General features: G+C 37.6%; 2 protein-coding genes across 2 annotated transcripts in view; one reads left to right on the forward strand and one right to left on the reverse strand.

The window, feature by feature from the left end:
• LOC127426013 (elongation of very long chain fatty acids protein 1-like) overlaps positions 1-7,825 on the reverse strand; it is a 40,278-nt gene extending 32,453 nt beyond the window's left edge. Inside the window, exons 1-2 of the mRNA XM_051672434.1 lie at positions 7,671-7,825; positions 6,793-6,875 (exon numbers count right to left, since the gene is read on the reverse strand). The gene's annotated coding sequence lies outside the window, so the exon portion shown is untranslated. The remainder of the gene's footprint in view (positions 1-6,792; positions 6,876-7,670) is intronic.
• Positions 7,826-13,467: 5,642 nt separating this feature from the next.
• LOC127426259 (MOB kinase activator 3C-like) lies at positions 13,468-18,452 on the forward strand. The gene is made up of 4 exons (XM_051672927.1): positions 13,468-14,029; positions 15,605-16,134; positions 17,804-18,006; positions 18,299-18,452. The coding sequence occupies exons 2-4, from the start codon at positions 15,717-15,719 to the stop codon at positions 18,326-18,328; spliced, it is 651 nt and encodes a 216-aa protein (XP_051528887.1). The 5' UTR covers positions 13,468-14,029; positions 15,605-15,716; the 3' UTR covers positions 18,329-18,452.
• Positions 18,453-19,512: the final 1,060 nt, after the last annotated feature.

Genomic DNA, 19,512 nt, shown 5'->3' on the forward strand with positions numbered 1-19,512 from the left:
TTTATTCAAAGTAAATCCTAACATCAAAACTATAGCTGTGCTCTCTATTAATTTTATAACATATCTAGCTAGACACACAAACACACTAATGAAAATACATGTTTACTCTAAAGTTTTTCAATGAGATGTTATACGAGTTCTCACAAAAAATATTTGTGTGTATAATATATATATATATATATATATATATATATACACACTATATTGCCAAAAGTATTCGCTCACCCATCCAAATAATTGAATTCAGGTGTTCCAATCACTTCCATGGCCACAGGTGTATAAAATGAAGCACCTAGGCATGCAGACTGCTTCTACAAACATTTGTGAAAGAATGGGCCGCTCTCAGGAGCTCAGTGAATTCCAGCGTGGTACTGTGATAGGATGCCACCTGTGCAACAAGTCATGAAATTTCCTTGCTACTAAATATTCCACAGTCAACTGTCAGTGGTATTATAACAAAGTGGAAGCGATTGGGAATGACAGCAACTCAGCCACAAAGTGGTAGGCCACGTAAAATGACAGAGCGGGGTCAGCGGATGCTGAGGCGCATAGTGCGCAGAGGTCGCAAAATTTCTGCAGAGTCAATCGCTACAGACCTCCAAAGTTCATGTGCCCTTCAGATTAGCTCAAGAACAGTGCATAGAGAGCTTCATGGAATGGGTTTCCATGGCCGAGCAGCTGCATCCAAGCCATACATCAAGTGCAATGCAAAGCGTCAGATGCAGTGGTGTAAAGCACGCTGCCACTGGACTCTAGAGCAGTGAAGACGCATTCTCTGGAGTGACGATTCACACTTCTCCATCTGGCAATCTGATGGACGAGTCTGGGTTTGGCGGTTGCCAGGAGAATGGTACTTGTCTGACTGCATTGTGCCAACTGTGAAATTTGGTGGAGGGGGGATTATAGTGTGGGGTTGTTTTTCAGGAGCTGGGCTTGGCCCCTTAGTTCCAGTGAAAGGAACTCCGAATGCTTCAGCATACCAAGAGATTTTGGACAATTCCATGCTCCCAACTTTGTGGGAACAGTTTGGGGATGGCCCCTTCCTGTTCCAACATGACTGCGCACCAGTGCACAAAGCAAGGTCCATAAAGACATGGATGAGCGAGTTTGGTGTGGAAGAACTTGACTGGCCTGCACAGAGTCCTGACCTCAACCCGATAGAGCACCTTTGGGATGAATTAGAGCGAAGACTGCGAGCCAGGCCTTCTCGTCCAACATCAGTGTCTGACCTCACAAATGCGCTTCTGGAAGAATGGTCAAAAATTCCCATAGACACACTCCTAAACCTTGTGGAAAGCCTTCCCAGAAGAGTTGAAGCTGTTATAGCTGCAAAGGGTGGGCCAACATCATATTAAACCCTATGGATTAAGAATGGGATGTCACTTAAGTTCATATGCGTCTAAATGCAGATGAGAGAATACTTTTGGCAATATAGTGTATATATATATATATATATATATATAATATATATACACACACACAGTATATGAATACAAACACACACAACCATCCAACAAATGTGTACTGCAATGACTGAACTTTATTGATCACACTCATTTACATCTGACCAGAGAATTTCATCTACCTCACAGAATATATTCTTATATATTCTACACAGAAAAAAGCTGTGTAAATGTTGAATCCATGCTTGATCAAAGACTCTGCCTAAACATCTCCACATGCATCTTACATTGCTTGAAGTCTTACTTGGTTGTAAGGTTGCGATCAAACATTTTCCGCCTCCAAGAGAAGAACTTCTCAATTGGTTTCAGGAAAGGAGAATATGGTGGAAGGAACACCATCCTGAAACGTGGGTGATGTTCAAATCATTCACGCACCAGCGCTAAATGTTGGAATGGGACATTGTCCAAAACAACTACAAAATTTCGCTAATCTTTCTCCTGGTCATCTTAGGATTTCATTAAGGCAGTTTTAAAAATGTAGGGTCCTTTCTGTATCATATGGCCTCAAGACAGCACTGTCTTTCACAATACCATTGGTTGAAACTGGTGTAGCCTCCCCGTTGTCCAGGGTCATTGGCCAGCATGCTACAGTCGATCACATTCTTCCCTATTCTCTTTTTTTGTAAAGATTGAAGCCAGCTTCATCAATATACAAATACTCATGTGTCACACTGACATCCAACTCCAAAATCCTCTAGAGTAAAAAGAACACAAATGTACAATACAGTAAGTTACTCTTTTTTATAGTAATGATATTGATTAAAGTTTATAACTGTTGCAGAACTGTCTGAATTCCTACTTTGATGCAGCACTAGGCATCGAGAGGCCTGCATTTTTTTTCCACTATGGTATATACTGTAGTAGGGATGTGCATGGTTACAGTTTGTAATATTGGGTTAACCGCGAGGGTTCACGAGCGGTTATTCTGTCATTTGTCGGGAGTTGGGATTTGGGAAAAGAATGTTTATTGCAGTGGATAAGCGTCAAACACAAAATATTGGGGAATAAAGTGCACAGTGAGGTATAAGCCTAAATAGCACAATACATAGATCTTCAAATGATAAAATCACTAGCATTAAAGTAAAATAAATACACTCACAGAGCACTTTATTAGGAACACTATGGTCCTAATAAAGTGCCTGATGTGGTCTTCTGCTGTTGTAGCCTATCTGCCTCAAGGTTTGACACATTGTGCATTCTGAGCTATTCTGCTCACTACAATTGTACAGATTGGTTTTTGAATTACCATAGCTTTTCTGTCAGCTCGAAACAATCTGGCCATTCTCTGTTGACCTCTCTCATCAACAAGGCATTTCCTTCTGCAAAACTGCAGCTCACTGTATTTTTTTGTTTGGCACCATTCTGAGTAAACTCTAGAGACTGTTGTGCATGAAAATCCAAGGAGATCAGCAGTTACAGAAATACTCAAACCAGCCCGTCTGGCACCAACAATCATGCCACGGTCGAAAACACGGAGATCAAATTTTCTTTTCCCCACACTGATGGTTGATGTGAATATTAACTGAAGCACCTGACCCATATCTGCATGATTGCACTGCTGCCACATACTGGCTGATTAGATAATCGCATCAATAAGCAGGTGTTCATAATACTCAGTGTATAATCAAACTGTCACTGCCTTCAACATAGTATTCTTAACCCATGGAAAATACATAATTTAAGTGCCAAACCTGATAGATTCACATTTCCATGAGGCAATGAACGCTAGCTAGTATTGTCATGTGCATGGTGTCTCGAGATGAGTTTATAAATAAAATATGGTGGTCCTGCACGAAATGCTGAAAAAAAGTGAGATGTGGCACAACGGTCAAAGACATCTGTCCAGCACACACACATAAACACTTTTGAACAGCCCCTAACTCGCCCTATACTAAAAAAATAGCCCAAACCTGACCCAAAACCTGAAGTTTGTCAGGCACGTCAGGCTGGATCGGGTTTAAGACCTTTATTGAACATGCAGAATAACAAAATACTCATTTTGTTATTAGAACACAGGCGCATCGAGCAATTAATAGAATGTTGACTATCCATGCACATCCCAAATACATAGACACATAAGTTCCAGGAATAGCTTAGTAAAGTACAGTAATTCTGTGTCTCTTTCACTCTGATAAATATCCTCTTAAAGGGTTTTTTTGTATACCTGCTTCATCTGGATGTCATTTCTCGTTACAACACGAACAATTGTGGCCAGACTGCATTACTGAATATTATGTAATAGTTGATTGTCTTGTACTATTTTTTGCTAAATTTCTTTGAGGCAGATGGTTCTGGACCACTGTCAACAATGGCACGCTATTATTCAATTGAAAAGAGCCTTGTTCGTCACCCTGAATATTCTTTAAATTCAATCCTGAAATTTTTGTACATTTAGAGAACAATCATAGTATAGTACAACACCCATAAATATACAGTAGAAGTGGAATGCCAGAGTTACTTACCGGTTTTCCCTCTGAAATGTCCAGTTAATTGAAGCTACTGTGGATCCGTTTATGTTGGGCTGAAATCTCTGATTTATCACATGGTCAATTAGGGTGGCACCGTTTCATTTGAAAACTGTCTGTACCCTTTCCCTCTATGTCTCCACCCTGCTGTCCCCTTCCTCTCTGTTCATGTCTTACAATTTCTCCTCTTGCTCTTTCTACTACACCAGTGTTCTCAATCCTGTCCCCAATACTACACATTCTGGATATCTCCCTAATTAAACACACCTGATTCAACTCATTAGCTCATTAGTAGAGACTCTACGACCTGAATTGGGTGTGTCAGATAAGGGAGATATACAAAATGCGCAGTGTTGTGGGGCCTCCAGGAACAGTGATGGGCTCTACACCAATGCAATCCCATCTTTTCTCCCCGTCCTCTACTCTTCCTACACCCTCTCCTTTTCTTGCACCTTCTCCCCTCATCTCTTGCTACCTCTTCCAGTCTTCCTCTAACTCCACCCCACCACCTCTTACTCCTCTCCCTTTTACCCTTCTCATTCTTTTTCTTGTTCTATTTCCACTTTCCCTTTTAAAGTTAATGCAGTTCTGATAGCTGTGTACATAACTTGGTAAATTGCATTTCCTGTGTGTATTACTAAACCCACCAGATATCAATTGGGGGCTATAATATGCAATTGATAATGACAAATTACAGAGTATTGTTTGTTGTGTTTGGAAAAATGGTACATACATTTTTGTGATGTGTAAACCAATAAAAAGAGCTGCAATTTTCTTTTACCAGATATATTAAAGTTTTGGTTGGCTGTATGAACTGTTGTGAAAACATTGGAGAATTTTGTGCACAGTGTTTTTTGTATTAAATTAATGAAAATTTTAAACTTATTTAGGACAATTACAAAGTTATCAGATGGCTGTGTTAAAAGGATAGTTCACCCAAAAATGCAAATTCTCTCATTTTTACTCACCCATATGCTATCCCAGTTGTGTATGAATTAATTTCTTCTTCAGAACCCAAACAAAGATTTGTAGAAGATCTCAGCTCTGTGGGCCCTTTCAATGCAAGAATGTGAAAGTGGAGATTTATAGTAAAAAAAAAAAAAAGGACTTAAACATTGATTTGTTTCTCACCCACACCTATTATATTGCTTCTGAAGATACAGATTTAACCACTTGAGACTTATGGATTACTTTTATGCTGCCTTTATGTGATTTGAGTTTGAATGGTCTGGTCACCGTTCACTTGCGCTGTATGGACCTACAGAGCTGAGATATTTTTCTAAAAATCTTCATTTGTGTTCTACAGAAGAAAGACTGGGATGGCATGAGGGTGAGTAAATGATGTGAGAATTTTAATTTTTTGGGGTAAACTCTCTCTTTAATTGTTTTGAGAGCAGTGACTTGAGTTTGGAGGAAAAAAGTAAAATAGGTTGAGAAAAACTGTAATAGGTTAGCCTATGGATATTGACTTTGCCACAATCTAACAGAACTGTAAAGTATACTTGCAAAACACTATCTTGCAACACATTAACAACAGTGCTCAATCTCTTCTTGCAGGTTCGGTTAAACATTTCGGTGACTCTAAGGGTGCTTTCACACTGGCAGTTTAGTTCGAAACACAGCACGGTTCGCATGAAAAATTGGTAATGTGAAAGCTGTCATGCAGACCGGGGAGCGCACCGCGGTACCGAACCCGAGACTACCTGTAGGAGGTGGTCTGAGTTCGGTTGCAATGGAACTGTAGTGCGATTCACGTGAATGTGAAAGCAACTCAGACTCGGGTGCGCACTCGTTCAGGAAGCAAAGTAACCTGCGCATGACGACATCTATCTATACAACTTATAAATACTATATATAAATACTATTATAGGTTATAAATATACGGTATAATAGGAGATGACAGTGGCGATAACTTCACCTTGGACACGAGCGTGAGTAAGCGTGCAGTGTAAACAAAGATGCAAATGAATTCCTTGCAATCAGCTGTCTCCTCAAAAAACGCCGTTTGCGAGCAGCAGCAAGCCGCCTTCCCCTGGACATCTGATGAGTTACACTATGAAGCGCACATATACGCAGTTGTCGTTCACTCTGCTGTGCATAATGGCACCAAAATAACAAAAGTATGATGAGTCGCGTTGTGTTCTCCATGCGTGTTTGTGATGACGTAAGATGAACGCAAATGGACCGGGGTTCGATAGAATCAAGTGAGTGTGAAACCAGACCAAAGCTGCGGGGGGCACTGGGAACAATCGCACTCGGAATCGGACCTCAGCAAATGTGCCCAGTGTGAAAGCCCCCTAAGGATCAATAGATAATGTGGCACTGCATATGGACTGACATCTTATACATAAAGCAATTAGTCTAGCTCACAGAAATGTGATCTTAACGTTTCATACAATCAACCTGATAGAATGAATTGTGTTAGAAAGCACAGCAGAACTTTTCCAGGTAAAAGTTGTTCCATATAGTAAACACTTCAGTTTAAACTATAAACAGGTTAGTAGATGAGTATCTAAAGCTTTCATTTTAAACATTACTATTGAGGGAAGAGTCAACTTAACTTGTCTTTGAAAGAGGTCAAATATTTGGGGTAAGATAAGAGCCAAGAATCTCCCGAGACAAGAGTAAAAAGTTGCCACCTGATCATTTGCAGAATAAATCACCCATTATAACAATCTGCATCAAGCGATGCTTAAAACTATCCATAAATTGTGTAGTGCAGAAAGGAATAGGCCTATGAATTTGACAATAAATAGTATATCAGTCTGAATCCCATCTTAAGCAGAACTGGAAGGAGGAATGAAAGATTGATGCATCCCGAATGAATGGACGGGTCACAAGATGGGACATTATTGTGGACTCACCCGTGTTGAAGGGTCCAGTGCTCCTGCTCAGATATCAGATCGTTCAAACACTGCACGTTCCTCAGATCTCGACTTCTTGACACCTGAGCAGGAGTCAGGAATCAAAAGGCATATCATGAGTTGAGATTAAACCAATCACAGCTTTCCAGAGGCTGGGTGAACACAAAGTTTCTGGTAACACTTTACAATAAGACTCAATTTGTTAACCCCCAGTTAACAACATTAGTTAAAAGAAACTACTTTTACAGCATTTACTAATCTTGGTTAATGTTAGTTTCAACTTATAGCCTAATACATTTTTTAAAATCTAAAGCTGTATGTGTTAACATTAGTTAATGCACTATGGACTAACATGAACTAACAATTAACAATTGTATTTTTATTATGTAACATTACAATTAATAAATGCTGTAAAAAATATATTGTTCATTGTTTGTTCATAATACCTACTGCATTTACTAGGCTTATGTTAATGAATGGAACCTTATTATAAAGTGTAACAAAGTTTCTGTAATTCATTGGGAAATATCACATTTCTGTGTAAAGCAACTTGTGTCCATACATTAGATCACAAACGAGCACAAAGCGAACGAATGAATTCACAAGTTTTTTTTTAAGCTAACCCTGAAGAAAGGAAAGTCAAGAAAGTCTTAATTTATGGCATATTTCACATTGTTTATAAAATATGTGGTCAACGATTAGAAATCTTTATTCTTATTACTGCAAATATGTCAACCATGCCTAACATCGTCATGCCGAGAAACAAAATTAAGGCCCCGTCGTGGATGAGCAACTAAAAAAAATACACGTTCATTTTCTACACTCATAACATAAATTCCTTTCTTTTATACCATGCACCTCTCCGGAGGCTAACCAACCTGTATAATGATTAACAGAGCTTCGCTCAGAGATGTTCATGCGGGAAAGCGTTGTACAGGTGCTCTACCGTGCTCCCGATAATCAACTGCAGTTTCGTGTTAACTTTCAGTTTTTTAGTAGACTCGACCAGCCCTCCGACGCAGCGTGAATATGGCGGTGGCTCAAACCCTAGTATGCTGCCTTCCTGTACGGCATTTTTCGGCATCATAGGCACGTGCAGCAGTTTGGGGCATCATGGCGGTCTGATTGGTGCTCTTCTGAAAATGCAGTAGGATACTAGGCAGCACTACAGTTCACTATAGTCTGTCTGTCTGTCTATGTATCTATCTGTTCTCACAATCTGCTCTGTCTGTGTGTCCATCTGTTGTGTCTATCTATTCGGTCCTTGTATGGAGATAGAATTGTTTCTAATTCAGAGACAAATAGAAAGTTGGTTCACAAATAAATTGAATGAGATCCACAAATAAATGTAAGGAGCTTCACAAAAATGAAATGAATTCACAAATTAAAAGAATGGGATTTATAAATATATGTTAGGAGTTTCACAAAAATAAAGTGAATTCACAAATAAATAAAATGAGATTTGCAAATAAAAAAATTATTTACAAATATATTTTTTAACTCACAAACACAACTCTGTCCAGCATTCATTTGTGAATCACTTGCTGTGCATTTGTGGATGGCAGCTTGCATTTGTGAATTCTGAAACATTTATTGTGCGATACTGCAGGCAATCCACAAATAGGTGGACTCCACCCATCGTCTACTCAAGCCAATCAGATAATGGCCACATTACTCGGATCAATTGTAGCACGTTCTATCTTCAACCAATCACGCTTCGTTTTACTATTGGGGCGGGACCAGAGTCACAGCTCTCATGAGCATGGAATCAAGCACATACAGATATGCTCCAAGGCCGCAAACCTTTAAATAAATGGACGCCATCAGAGGAATACTGTAAAACTCTACATATCATAGGAAAACATCCTACAGGTTTATGCGATGAATGTCAGGAGGAGGAGACAGTTAAACACATTTTTATGTCATGCAGGAGATATTCACAAGAAAGGGAAGATATGAAGGAACAGCTAAGGAGAATGGATATAGGAGAGTACAATATTAAAAGTATAATAGAATGTGGAAATAATGATCAAGGAAGGAAATATTTGAGTAAGTTCTTAAGGAGGACTGGACTGGAAGGACAAATCTAATTAACAAGGATTAAGTTAAAGAAAGTAGTAGGTGGCAGTAAAGACAGTAGGTGGCAGTAATGCAACAATTTGGATGCCAACTGCCGTAAAACACCAAGGAAGAAGAAGAAGAAAAAGAAGAGGAATACTGTGGCTGTGTCTCGTTTGGAAGGCTGCGTCCTCCGGAGGTTTCATTTGTCGGCCGCATACGTCATCGAGGCTGTCTCGTTTCATTTTTTTTTTCTTTCTTTTTCTTTTATCTACTGTCAATGCCTTTTATGTAAATGCACTTACATTTATACAATTGTTAACCTTTTTTGCATTCCCAAAAAAAAAAAAAAAAAAAAAAAAAAAATTAAATGAGACAACCTCTATGACGTATGCGGCCGACAAATGCGACCTCCGGAGGACGCAGCCTTCCAAACGAGACACAGCCTGTGACTTAAGGTTTGTATCATTTTCTCTCAGTTATAAACATGTGTAGTGTCTTGTTAAATGTCGACAGCTGAAAATTGCCCATTTGTAGTGTCCTGATCATTAGTTTTATAGCTAACCTGACTGATTGTATGAATCTGCTATTTTAATTTTAACCAAGTTTTGAGTGAAACTCCTAGCTAATGGAAATGTATGTATGTGTTGTCAAAACCTTTACTCTTAATGTTACATGGCAGATCCAAACAGACACCACTACTAGACACTACAAAAGATCAGTAGTACAGATAGTGTCTTTATAAAACATGAATCATATTAGATGATCTTAGGAGCACAAACCATAAATTAATACCCTATATTATGCAATGTACAAAATCTGCTATGACAATAATTTTGTTTCACATTATGTTAATGTATAAAAAAAAATTAATTTAAGTGAAATTTCAGAGGATTTATATTTTTAGCACTTAGTGTTATGGCAGGCCATTCCAATGTTACTCACAATAAATAATTATGTTAACCCTGTAAAACAATGTGTGTTTCACTCATGTACTCAGGAAGTATATGGGCTGTGAGATACAGGAGGACAATAATAATAATAATAAATAATAATAATAATAATAAAAGAGTTATGAGGATACTGGAGAACTTGTGCTCTCTGCTCCACATCACAAAAAGATGGAAACAGTTGTGGGACTTTTGTGCTACTGGTGGTAAGACATCACAAAGCTCCATGGCCCAATCTTGTTTGTGTAACATGTTCTTTTCTATACAGTAAAGGACTTGTTTTTAATGTGTAACTGTTATTTTTTCCAATAACTTGTGCAGAATGTTCTTACCCTGACTAGGAGTATCCGTCCCAGACAACAGATACAACACCATGACGTGGCAATAAGGATGTTCATGTACAACAAACTCGAGCAAAATGCAAATAGTCCAGTTGTAATGTTCAATTCCAGTGTTTGTGTGTGTAAATACATGTACTCAAATGTATTGTCTTTTGTAGTTACATGCATGATAACCTGTAATTTGTAACCAAATAGTCATACCTTTTAGCCAACAGACTTGCTTTAAAGTGCAAAAAAAAAATAAATAAATAAATAAAAAAGACACTCTTTAAAACCTATTTACCTCGAAATGCCTTGATGGATCTCAATAAAAGATTTGCCAACTAAATGACAAAAAATATTTTGTCAAATGAGATGAGTCATCATTTATACTCATATTCATGTTGTTCCAAACCCAAACGACTGACTTTCTTCTGTGGAAGGAACTCAAAAGGAGATATCAGGAATTATGATAGAGACTGACAGCCTCGCTTTCATTTCAGCCTCATTAGCAGCATCTACATTTTACAATGTATCAGGCGTTGACTGGCCATTGGGAGAACCAGGACTTTTCCCGGTGGGCCGGCTGTGAAATGGGGCCGCATGGGCCGCCGCGTTATGCAGAACGTGCCACAAAAAGGTGCCGCAATATGCGGAAGGGTGCAGCGATATAGAGAAAAGGACAGCAACCTACTCTCCCCCCCACAGATAAAATGTGCTATGATTGGTCCGAATAATATGGCCGTTATCTGATTGGCTTGAGTAGACGATGGGTGGTGTCCACCTATTTGTAGATTGCCCGCTGCTCTCGTGCAAGAAATGTTTCAGAATACACAAATGTGAGCTGCCATCGACAAATGCGTGAAGCGATCCGCAAATAAATGTGTGCGATTCACAAATGTATGTTGGACAGAGTTGTGTTTGTGAGTTAAAAAAATATATTTGTAAATATTTTTTTTTATTTGCAAATCTCATTTAATTTATTTGTGAATTAACTTTATTTTTGTGAAACTGCTTACATTTATTTGTGGATCTCATTCAATTTATTTGTGAACCAACTTTCTATTTGTGAATCACTTTCCATTTGTCTCTGAATTAGAAACTATTCTATCTCCATACTTAAAGGTGCTATATGTCATATTTTTACTGTACTAAATCATAAAATGACCATAATATGTCATTAGAGAATTAGGAAACATGCTAAGTTGAAATACTGGCTTCTCCAATAATAATGCTACAGCCAGAATATTCTACTTTTAAGTTTCCATTCCGGGCCGGAATTTCTGTTTATGTTTTGGCCTGTGTGATCCTGCTCACTGCCCACTCACCAATAGTATTTCGACACCGCCAGATTGCCAGATCTGAACAAGTTTGCAGGCAAAAAAACACTGCGTGTTGCAGCCATGGAAGCCAGCAAACGAACTGGATCAGAGAAAACAGATTCCACCTGACCTAAAAAGCCTCGCCATTCTTCTAAAAACCACCGTAGCAGAGGCGCAGTAAAACAAGGATAAATATTGGAGATGCCTTTGGAAGATGGAGACAGCTTAAAGCCCAGAAATCCTTTAAAACATTCTGGCAACCCGCATGAGCTTCGAGTCTGGGGCGGGGCAGACAACTCTCCAATATTTTGAATTTGGACTGCAGTACCCAGTTCAAACGCATGTTGTCAATCTTACATATAGCACCTTTAAGGCTTGTTGCACATTCTTGAGGATTCCTGTTTCTACTGCAAGCAGTGGTATGCCAAGGTCTGTAAGCTGATGTGAAAGTGAAACAGGAACAATTAGATCACTAATTGTGTCCTCAGGATTGTTGTTTATCTAAGTTTATACAAGGCACGTGTCTTTGCACATGCTATTGTGAAGCCGTCTGGAATGACAAATATTTAGACACTGGGAATTTGTTACACGTGTATGACAGGTAAGATAAGGCAAGACTGGTGTCAGGGCAATAGTTGAAATAGTTTAACAGAATAGCTCAGTTCAGAAAACAGACATCATTCAGGAGTACGCCTGTTAAAATAAGTGCTTCCTCTGAAATGTAATTCCTTTCTTAACGTTCCTCTAATAAATGTTAACGTTTTTGTACTTGTGCATGTTCAGTGGTGATACAGTTTGATAGATTCAGAATGAATGGTGCAAAGCAAGCCTTAAATAGTCCCACAAGTCTTTCTGAGAGCTACTGGGAGAACATTGTACATTTTTAACACACACACACGCACAAAACTTGTCTCTGTGAGACGAAAGTCCTTGCATCTGAGTATTACCTAGTAAATGAGCATATAGTTTGTACTTGATTTAGTGGTGTTCTTTGAAGTGTTACAGTACAGTGTAACCAGTAATAATGTCAGGAGTTAAAGACATGAAATAGAAATCAGGAAAGTAAGGATGATGAGAGGGAAGAAAATTGTAAACAGTATTGCAAAGATGGAGAAAATGCAATTACTGGATTAGAGAAAAACAGTTCTGCTACTTTGTTTCTGCCAGTTTGACTGAGAAATAGCTTATCATAACCAACCTTATTTAGCTAGCAGACAATTTGGAAAACATATTTTATAGGAAATTGGAAATGAAACACAGAGAATCTATTTTTTTGTAGCCCATGACATATGGAAAGTCAATGATATCATCAACATGAAGCAGATTTGCAATTACTTCAATATAACAGCCAAACTCTGTTGATTGTGCCCAGTCAATAGAAGGAAAGAAAATATTTCCATCTAGTGGTTAGTGATGGTAATCACATTAAAGTCAGGCACACAAAAATTATTATTATTATTATTATTTTATTTTTTTAAGATATACGCATTTTTATTTCATAACACTATTCCACCAAATTGAATTGAGTAATCTTAATAATTTAAAAAATGGTTAAAAAGCATAAAATTCAATTTTGTTATGAAATTAAAATTTGTAAATCTTAAAAATAGGCTCAAAAAATTTTTGAGTGCAGATTGTGCTTGACGGAGCATTAATAGTTAAAATGTTTTTTACTCTTAATTGATAAAAATGTTTTTAGCACATGTTGTCTCGGTAAATTTATTTTTTTATCAAATATGTGGCAGGTTTGGGAGCTTGAAATAAACAATATAACATTTATTATAAACAATTTTAATACTAAATGTTTAGTAAGTTTAATAATATGGAAAATGGAAAATATGCTTCAAATCGTCTAAATATATATGTTTTGGTCTAAGAGAGGGGAAAGTATAATTGAGATGGGGAAAAAAAGAGTAATAGTCTATGAACCCAACACTCCAGACACATGGAGGCAGAATCAGAATCAGCTTTATTGCCAAGTATGCTTACACATACAAGGAATTTGTCTTGGTGACAGGAGCTTCCAGTGTACAACAATACAAAAACAGCAGCAAGACATAGGTAATAATAAAAAAACTAATTATACACATACGTACAGACACACACATACATACATACATACACATGGGTAGTGCAAACTACCAGTTTTTTTAACTGAAGTCTACATTCATACTGAAACCTATACACAATGGAGTTTAAGGAGGTGTGGTGCTGGGCGGGGCAAAGAATGTGGCTTGGTGTGGGACTGGACTTCACAGACTGCTGCTCCTCCCACCACTAGTGAAATCTTCCTGCCCCTAAGCCCACACAACACACACACACAGACACAAAAACAGACAACAGGGCCTACCAGACAAAATCAGGATATGACATCATTCACAGGAAGGGAAGCTTTTTGCTTGTGTTTTGCTCTTTTCTGACTTTTGAGAGGTTAGGTCGGCTGATGAGAGGGAAAGAGAAAGAATCTTCACAGAACAGTTTGGATTTGCTCTGTAACCTCTTGGAAAAAAAGAGTAGACAGTGGAATTCTTCTCTGGTTTCCCACAAATCCCCCAACATTCCAAGTGTCTACAGGGACAAAAGCCAGGTAACGTAGGGAACATCTCTTTCCTCCTAACCTCTTTTCTTTCATCTGCTCTCATTTATAAGATGGCACTTTTGTTTTCATATTGTACATTTTAAGGCTGTAATGTTGGAGTTCATGTGCTGTGGGGGCCCAGAGAAAGCATGATAAGACATGTCAGTGTTTGATGTAATTGTTGGAGGGGCTGGACAAAAAACTCCTGTCCCACAGCTTTACACGTCTTGCATGAATTTAACAGTTAAAACCAACCTCACAACAGTCTCTGGTTTATAAGTAGTGTATAATGTGTTGATTATAAATTCTGTACTTTATTCTAAACTCATAAGTGATAGGATATTATAGCACTTTAAAGTTATGTATAGATTTTAGAGAATTAATTGGGTCTATGGGGTAAGAGAAATTTGTGGTTTATGAGTCCTGTTCGGTTCTTTAGTAATCGCATCTTCTCCTGTAAATACATTTATGGGAGGAGAGAGAAAGAGAGATGGAAAGAAAAACAAGACTTATCAAACAGACAAAGAGAGGAAAGACTCAAACACAGATACACTGTCAGGACATTCAAATATTATAGAGGCAGACGTATATCATTTCAGCCTCTTAGAGTGCAGAACAAACAAAGTTATGAAATAAAGTGATGTGGATAAAATATATTGCATGAACGGTTTGTTTGAGGTGGTTCTTTGTCCAACTATGCATCAATGTCTGTTTTTCTTTTTTCAATCATACTAACCAAAAACTTTCTTATACATCACCTGCCTAGATCTTGGTGCATTCACATTTATTAATTAACATTATTAATCCCAAATTGTCCTATTAAGTTTATCATGATCATTATCATAAATGTTTGGTACTGTAATATCTCTCTTAATGTCATATGCTGTATATGATAATAGACCTCTCAACCTGTTGACATTTCCTGTCTGCAATGGAAAATGTCAAATCCATTTACAGGTTTTAATTGCACATAAACCGATCTAATCATCCTCATGCTATTCACTAAATTAATATCCAGATAGTTTTATTTGCAGGATGATCTAGTGATAAGATTGTGTCATATTATATTATGCAGCATAAATAAACTCACCAGTGTTGCAACAAAAATGGGATATCCAAAATACTAATGCAGAACCCAATGCCCAAAGCTTAATTAACTGAGACTTATGTTCCTATTTTATTTATTTTTTTACAAACATTATAAAATCTTTGTTTATTGACCTTATTCACAGCAGCACCATCTCTGATTTTTGACAGGAATGTCAATGAGGCTGTGATGTATAGATGTACAGTCTCTTCAATGGTTTGAACAGTTGTTTAAAGTGTTTTTGGATCATTCCGCTGACGAAACATTGAAAATATACACTCACTGAGCTCTTTATTAGGAACACCTGTACACCTACTTATTCATGCAATGAAAGAAATACACATTCTTTATCCTTTTTCAATTCTCTTTTGTTATGCACACTCATAGTGCCAAACAGTACTTTAGAAGGTTAACTAAGCCCCTTAAATGTGCTGCACTAGTTTATTATCTTATGATCAATGTTCTGAGGCATTGCTTTACTTTTTTCTGCTTTCTAGAAACGTCCCCATTTGATGGGACTGAGGCGCAGGTAATCATAAGTCTGAACAATCACAGCCATCCTGATCCTGACTGGTAGCTAACTCCTGCATCAGCCTCCTCAGTTCAGCAATGGCTCTGTGCTTGGGGCAGGTTTTCAGCAAAGACAAGACATTCCGACCTCGAAAGCGATTTGAACCTGGTACACAACGCTTCGAGCTATACAAAAGAGCCCAGGCCTCTCTAAAATCGGGCCTGGACCTTAGGAAAGTTGTGCAGCTGCCAGATGGAGAGAACATTAACGATTGGATAGCTGTGCATGTGGTGGATTTCTTCAATCGTATCAATCTCATCTATGGGACTGTAAGCGAGTTCTGCACTCAGAAGAGCTGCCCCATCATGTCTGGTGGGCCACGTTATGAATACAGATGGCAGGATGGGGATCAGTTCAAGAAGCCCACCAAGCTGCCTGCTCTTATATACATGAACCTTCTGATGAACTGGATTGAGTCACTCATCAACAATGAGGACATCTTTCCAACACGAGTAGGTGTGTGTGAAGTCCAAAATGTTTTCTTAGAAAGGTTCAAATTCTGGATAGAGCTGTTGTTGCCGCTCTATCAAGTTAAACTTCCGACATGAAGGGCGCAACTAGAGGTCAACCGATGTTGGATACTGCCAATACCTATAACCAAGGTGTTGAAAAAAATCAGACAACCGATTTAATCGATTTATTGAATGTGTTTTCTTTGTGACAGGCACAGAGATACAGGCTACAAGAGTCCAAAGTGAATGAAATATCAGGTGCTACCAAAATCTCAATAATAACCAGAATAAATGTATGATTTGGTGCATAACACTGGACTTTTAACCATAAACAAGACTGAAATACAAAGGGGACTATAATTTTGGGGGACTTTTTTTCAGTTTTCTCTAGGGTCAAGTCTATCAAAACCAACATTAACTCAACAATCAGTAATGGTTATGTGAATAAGCGTTAAATAATATCCATGCTTCATACTATGTTTAATGCATTAGTTCATAAACAGTGATGGAGACTTGGCTCTGGTACAATGCACAACATTTAAGCATTCACCAGATCCAGTTGTTGTATTTATAGGCTATATATTCACCAGATGAAGGGGTTTTATTAGTGATAGACCAATATATCAGCCAGGCTGATTAATCGGCCGATATTTGTCCATTTTGCGATTATCGGCATCAGCCGAAAACTGTTTTCGCTTGGCTGACTAACAGAATTGTTAAATTTCCCTTGTGTCAGTTCCAAAATCTACCAATAGATTTGTCAATGGATAGTCAACACTATGTTTTCAAGGTTTTTTCTTGTTAAGTTTTTGCAAATTTGAGTAAATATTGCATAAATTCTTGTTTGTTTTGCTTTAGAAATTTTGTGTACATCTGATTTGCTGTTGTTAAATTGTATAATGTCTGTTGGCATTTATATCGGCCATCCTGCTCTCTACTTATCAGTATTGTTATCGGCCATTGAAAAACCTGTATAGGTCAACCACTAGTTTTTATATACATTTAGATTCACCAGATGACTTTTTAAAATATTATTAATCACCACATATGAATTTGGAGACGCGATGTATGTGCTGACGTGGCATGTTTCCGTATACCAAAATTTTTCTCTGCATACATGCCCTCGCGTCAAATTAAACAGCTTGGTCTCATGAACATTACGTGACCGTGGCTATGTTTAGCAAAGGTTGAAATAAGAACACTTGATGATTATCTAATCAAAACAACAAACATGCATTAAAGTGAGGAGATATATGTATATATATATGGATGACTATTGTCAATGATGAGAGATTTAGACAAAGCAAAGAGGTGTCGGTAATTATTATATTATCTGAAAACAATTATCTTTAATTACTGCCGATAACCGATATTTCCAAAAGTAGTAGTTGCAGTAGTATCTGTTGCAATTTTCGAAACTTTGCTGCTGTTATAGAGCTACAGTACTAGTGCAGTTTTTGTTGAAGCTGTTTCAGTTTGACAGTAACAGGCCTTACAAAAGCCTTACCAGGCTAAACTATTCACGGAAACCTTTGAGAAATACTCAATAGACTTTTTCTCTTTAAATAATATTTGAATTCTAACAAAAAAGCATAAATCACAAGCCCGTCATCTTAAAATCTGTATTAATATCATGTGATACAAGGATGACACAATTTCTCTTCTATTTTTAGGAGTCCCCTTTCCTAAGAACTTTCAGCAGATGTGCAAGAAGATTCTGAGCCGATTGTTTCGGGTGTTTGTCCATGTGTACATCCATCACTTTGACGTTGTCTGTAGTATAGGGGCTGAAGCTCACATCAACACCTGCTACAAACACTACTATTATTTCATTTCTGAGTTCTGCCTCATCGACAACTCAGAGCTGGAGCCTCTGGTGAGAGCAATATCTTTTCATTACAGTTATGGATCAGAGTGGCATGTGTCAATGAGGATGGGGGTGGAGAGGGTAATACAAGGGGATTGCTACTAATTGACACTCAATCTGACTCTTAGACACAAAATAATGAACTATGATTGTGGCAATTAGTGTCCTTCAAACATATTCACATACTCAGGGTGTCTGTACAGCACCTTACCTAACTTTGTTTATGTGAACAGCTAAATACTGACAGCACATTGCAAATGTATTATGCAATAAATAATTAGATCTTTTCTTATCTTTACAGAAGGAAATGACAGAGAGGATCTGTCACTGAAAGGATGTGGAGATGTGCTCAAAATGTGCCCGAACCAATTCACTTGCTAGTGAACCAATCACTTTAAATATTCATGCCAAATGAATGTGTATTGGAGGTCCGATCTGAGATCAGACTGAGACACAAATGAGCTAAAAATTGCTATAAAACTTTTGTATGTTTAGTAAGTATTTTTGTGTGCAATAGTTCTATACATGTTCTACGGGGAGTAAACTATAAACCATAGATCTCTCATATAGCTCAAAATGATAATATTTGTGCAAGAATGACCACGTAGTGCAGTACTGATATGAAATGGTGCCTTGATTGTATAGTATTCTGCATACTGTGTGAGCATTTCACAATGTGACTTTCAAAGATACTTAAAATATTTATCCCTCAGGGGAACTGGTCTTGAAATGGCATGTTTAAAATGTCTGTTGAGACTAACGGCGATTCCAGAGCAAGTTGGAGTTGTTTTCGTGTCTGTGCCAAAGCTAGCAGCCTTTGCTAGTACCTCTATTTAACCAGGAAATGTGCAGTAACAATGACCACAGTCAGTAACTGATAGTGATTATGATGATAGTTCACAGTATTATTCTCACTTTAGATATTGGTTTGTTCTGACAATGTGCACTTTTCCTGTTGTATTTTGCATGCAAATACGTTTGAAATACATTTTTCTTTTCTGGTTTTAAGATATTTGATATTATGTTTCTCATAATGGTCAAATGTTACATTCTATGTGTAATTATTTATACTTTGCCTTCCTTTGTTATCTGAAACTGTGGACGCAATTTTCACTCATATCATCCTTATTACCACAATGTCCATAAAATCATTGTTTTGCTGGTTGATAGATATGAAAACTTGTATTTATATTAGGGTGTATTTATATTAGGGATGGGCATTTTGAGTAATTTGGTAGTCGAGTGCTCTAACACAAGATAAAATGAGTAATCGATTATTTGAAATTTAGAATTTAAGGTTGTAAATACAGAGTATGACATACACCAACCCTGTTTGGGTTTTAACCCATATAGTGGTTTCACAATAAGCTAATTTCAACAACATCTGAACCTGTTTTTCTTGTGAAAAATAAGCACTATGCATGAATGACAACAAATAGATTTAAAAACAAACAAAAAAAAACATGCTGTACATTCCAATACCTAAATAAAAACATTTTGATGTATCTGCACAAG

This window comes from Myxocyprinus asiaticus, chromosome 35, assembly GCF_019703515.2.
Source record: "Myxocyprinus asiaticus isolate MX2 ecotype Aquarium Trade chromosome 35, UBuf_Myxa_2, whole genome shotgun sequence".
NCBI lineage: Eukaryota > Metazoa > Chordata > Actinopteri > Cypriniformes > Catostomidae > Myxocyprinus > Myxocyprinus asiaticus.

Bases quoted from the DNA above. Each gene is read 5' to 3' on its own strand.
- LOC127426259 (XM_051672927.1), top strand. From the start codon at position 15,717: ATGGCTCTGTGCTTGGGGCAGGTTTTCAGCAAAGACAAGACATTCCGA. The intron at 16,135-17,803 runs GTGTGTGTGAAG...TTCTATTTTTAG, and splicing joins CATCTTTCCAACACGAGTAG to GAGTCCCCTTTCCTAAGAAC. The intron at 18,007-18,298 runs GTGAGAGCAATA...TTATCTTTACAG, and splicing joins ACTCAGAGCTGGAGCCTCTG to AAGGAAATGACAGAGAGGAT.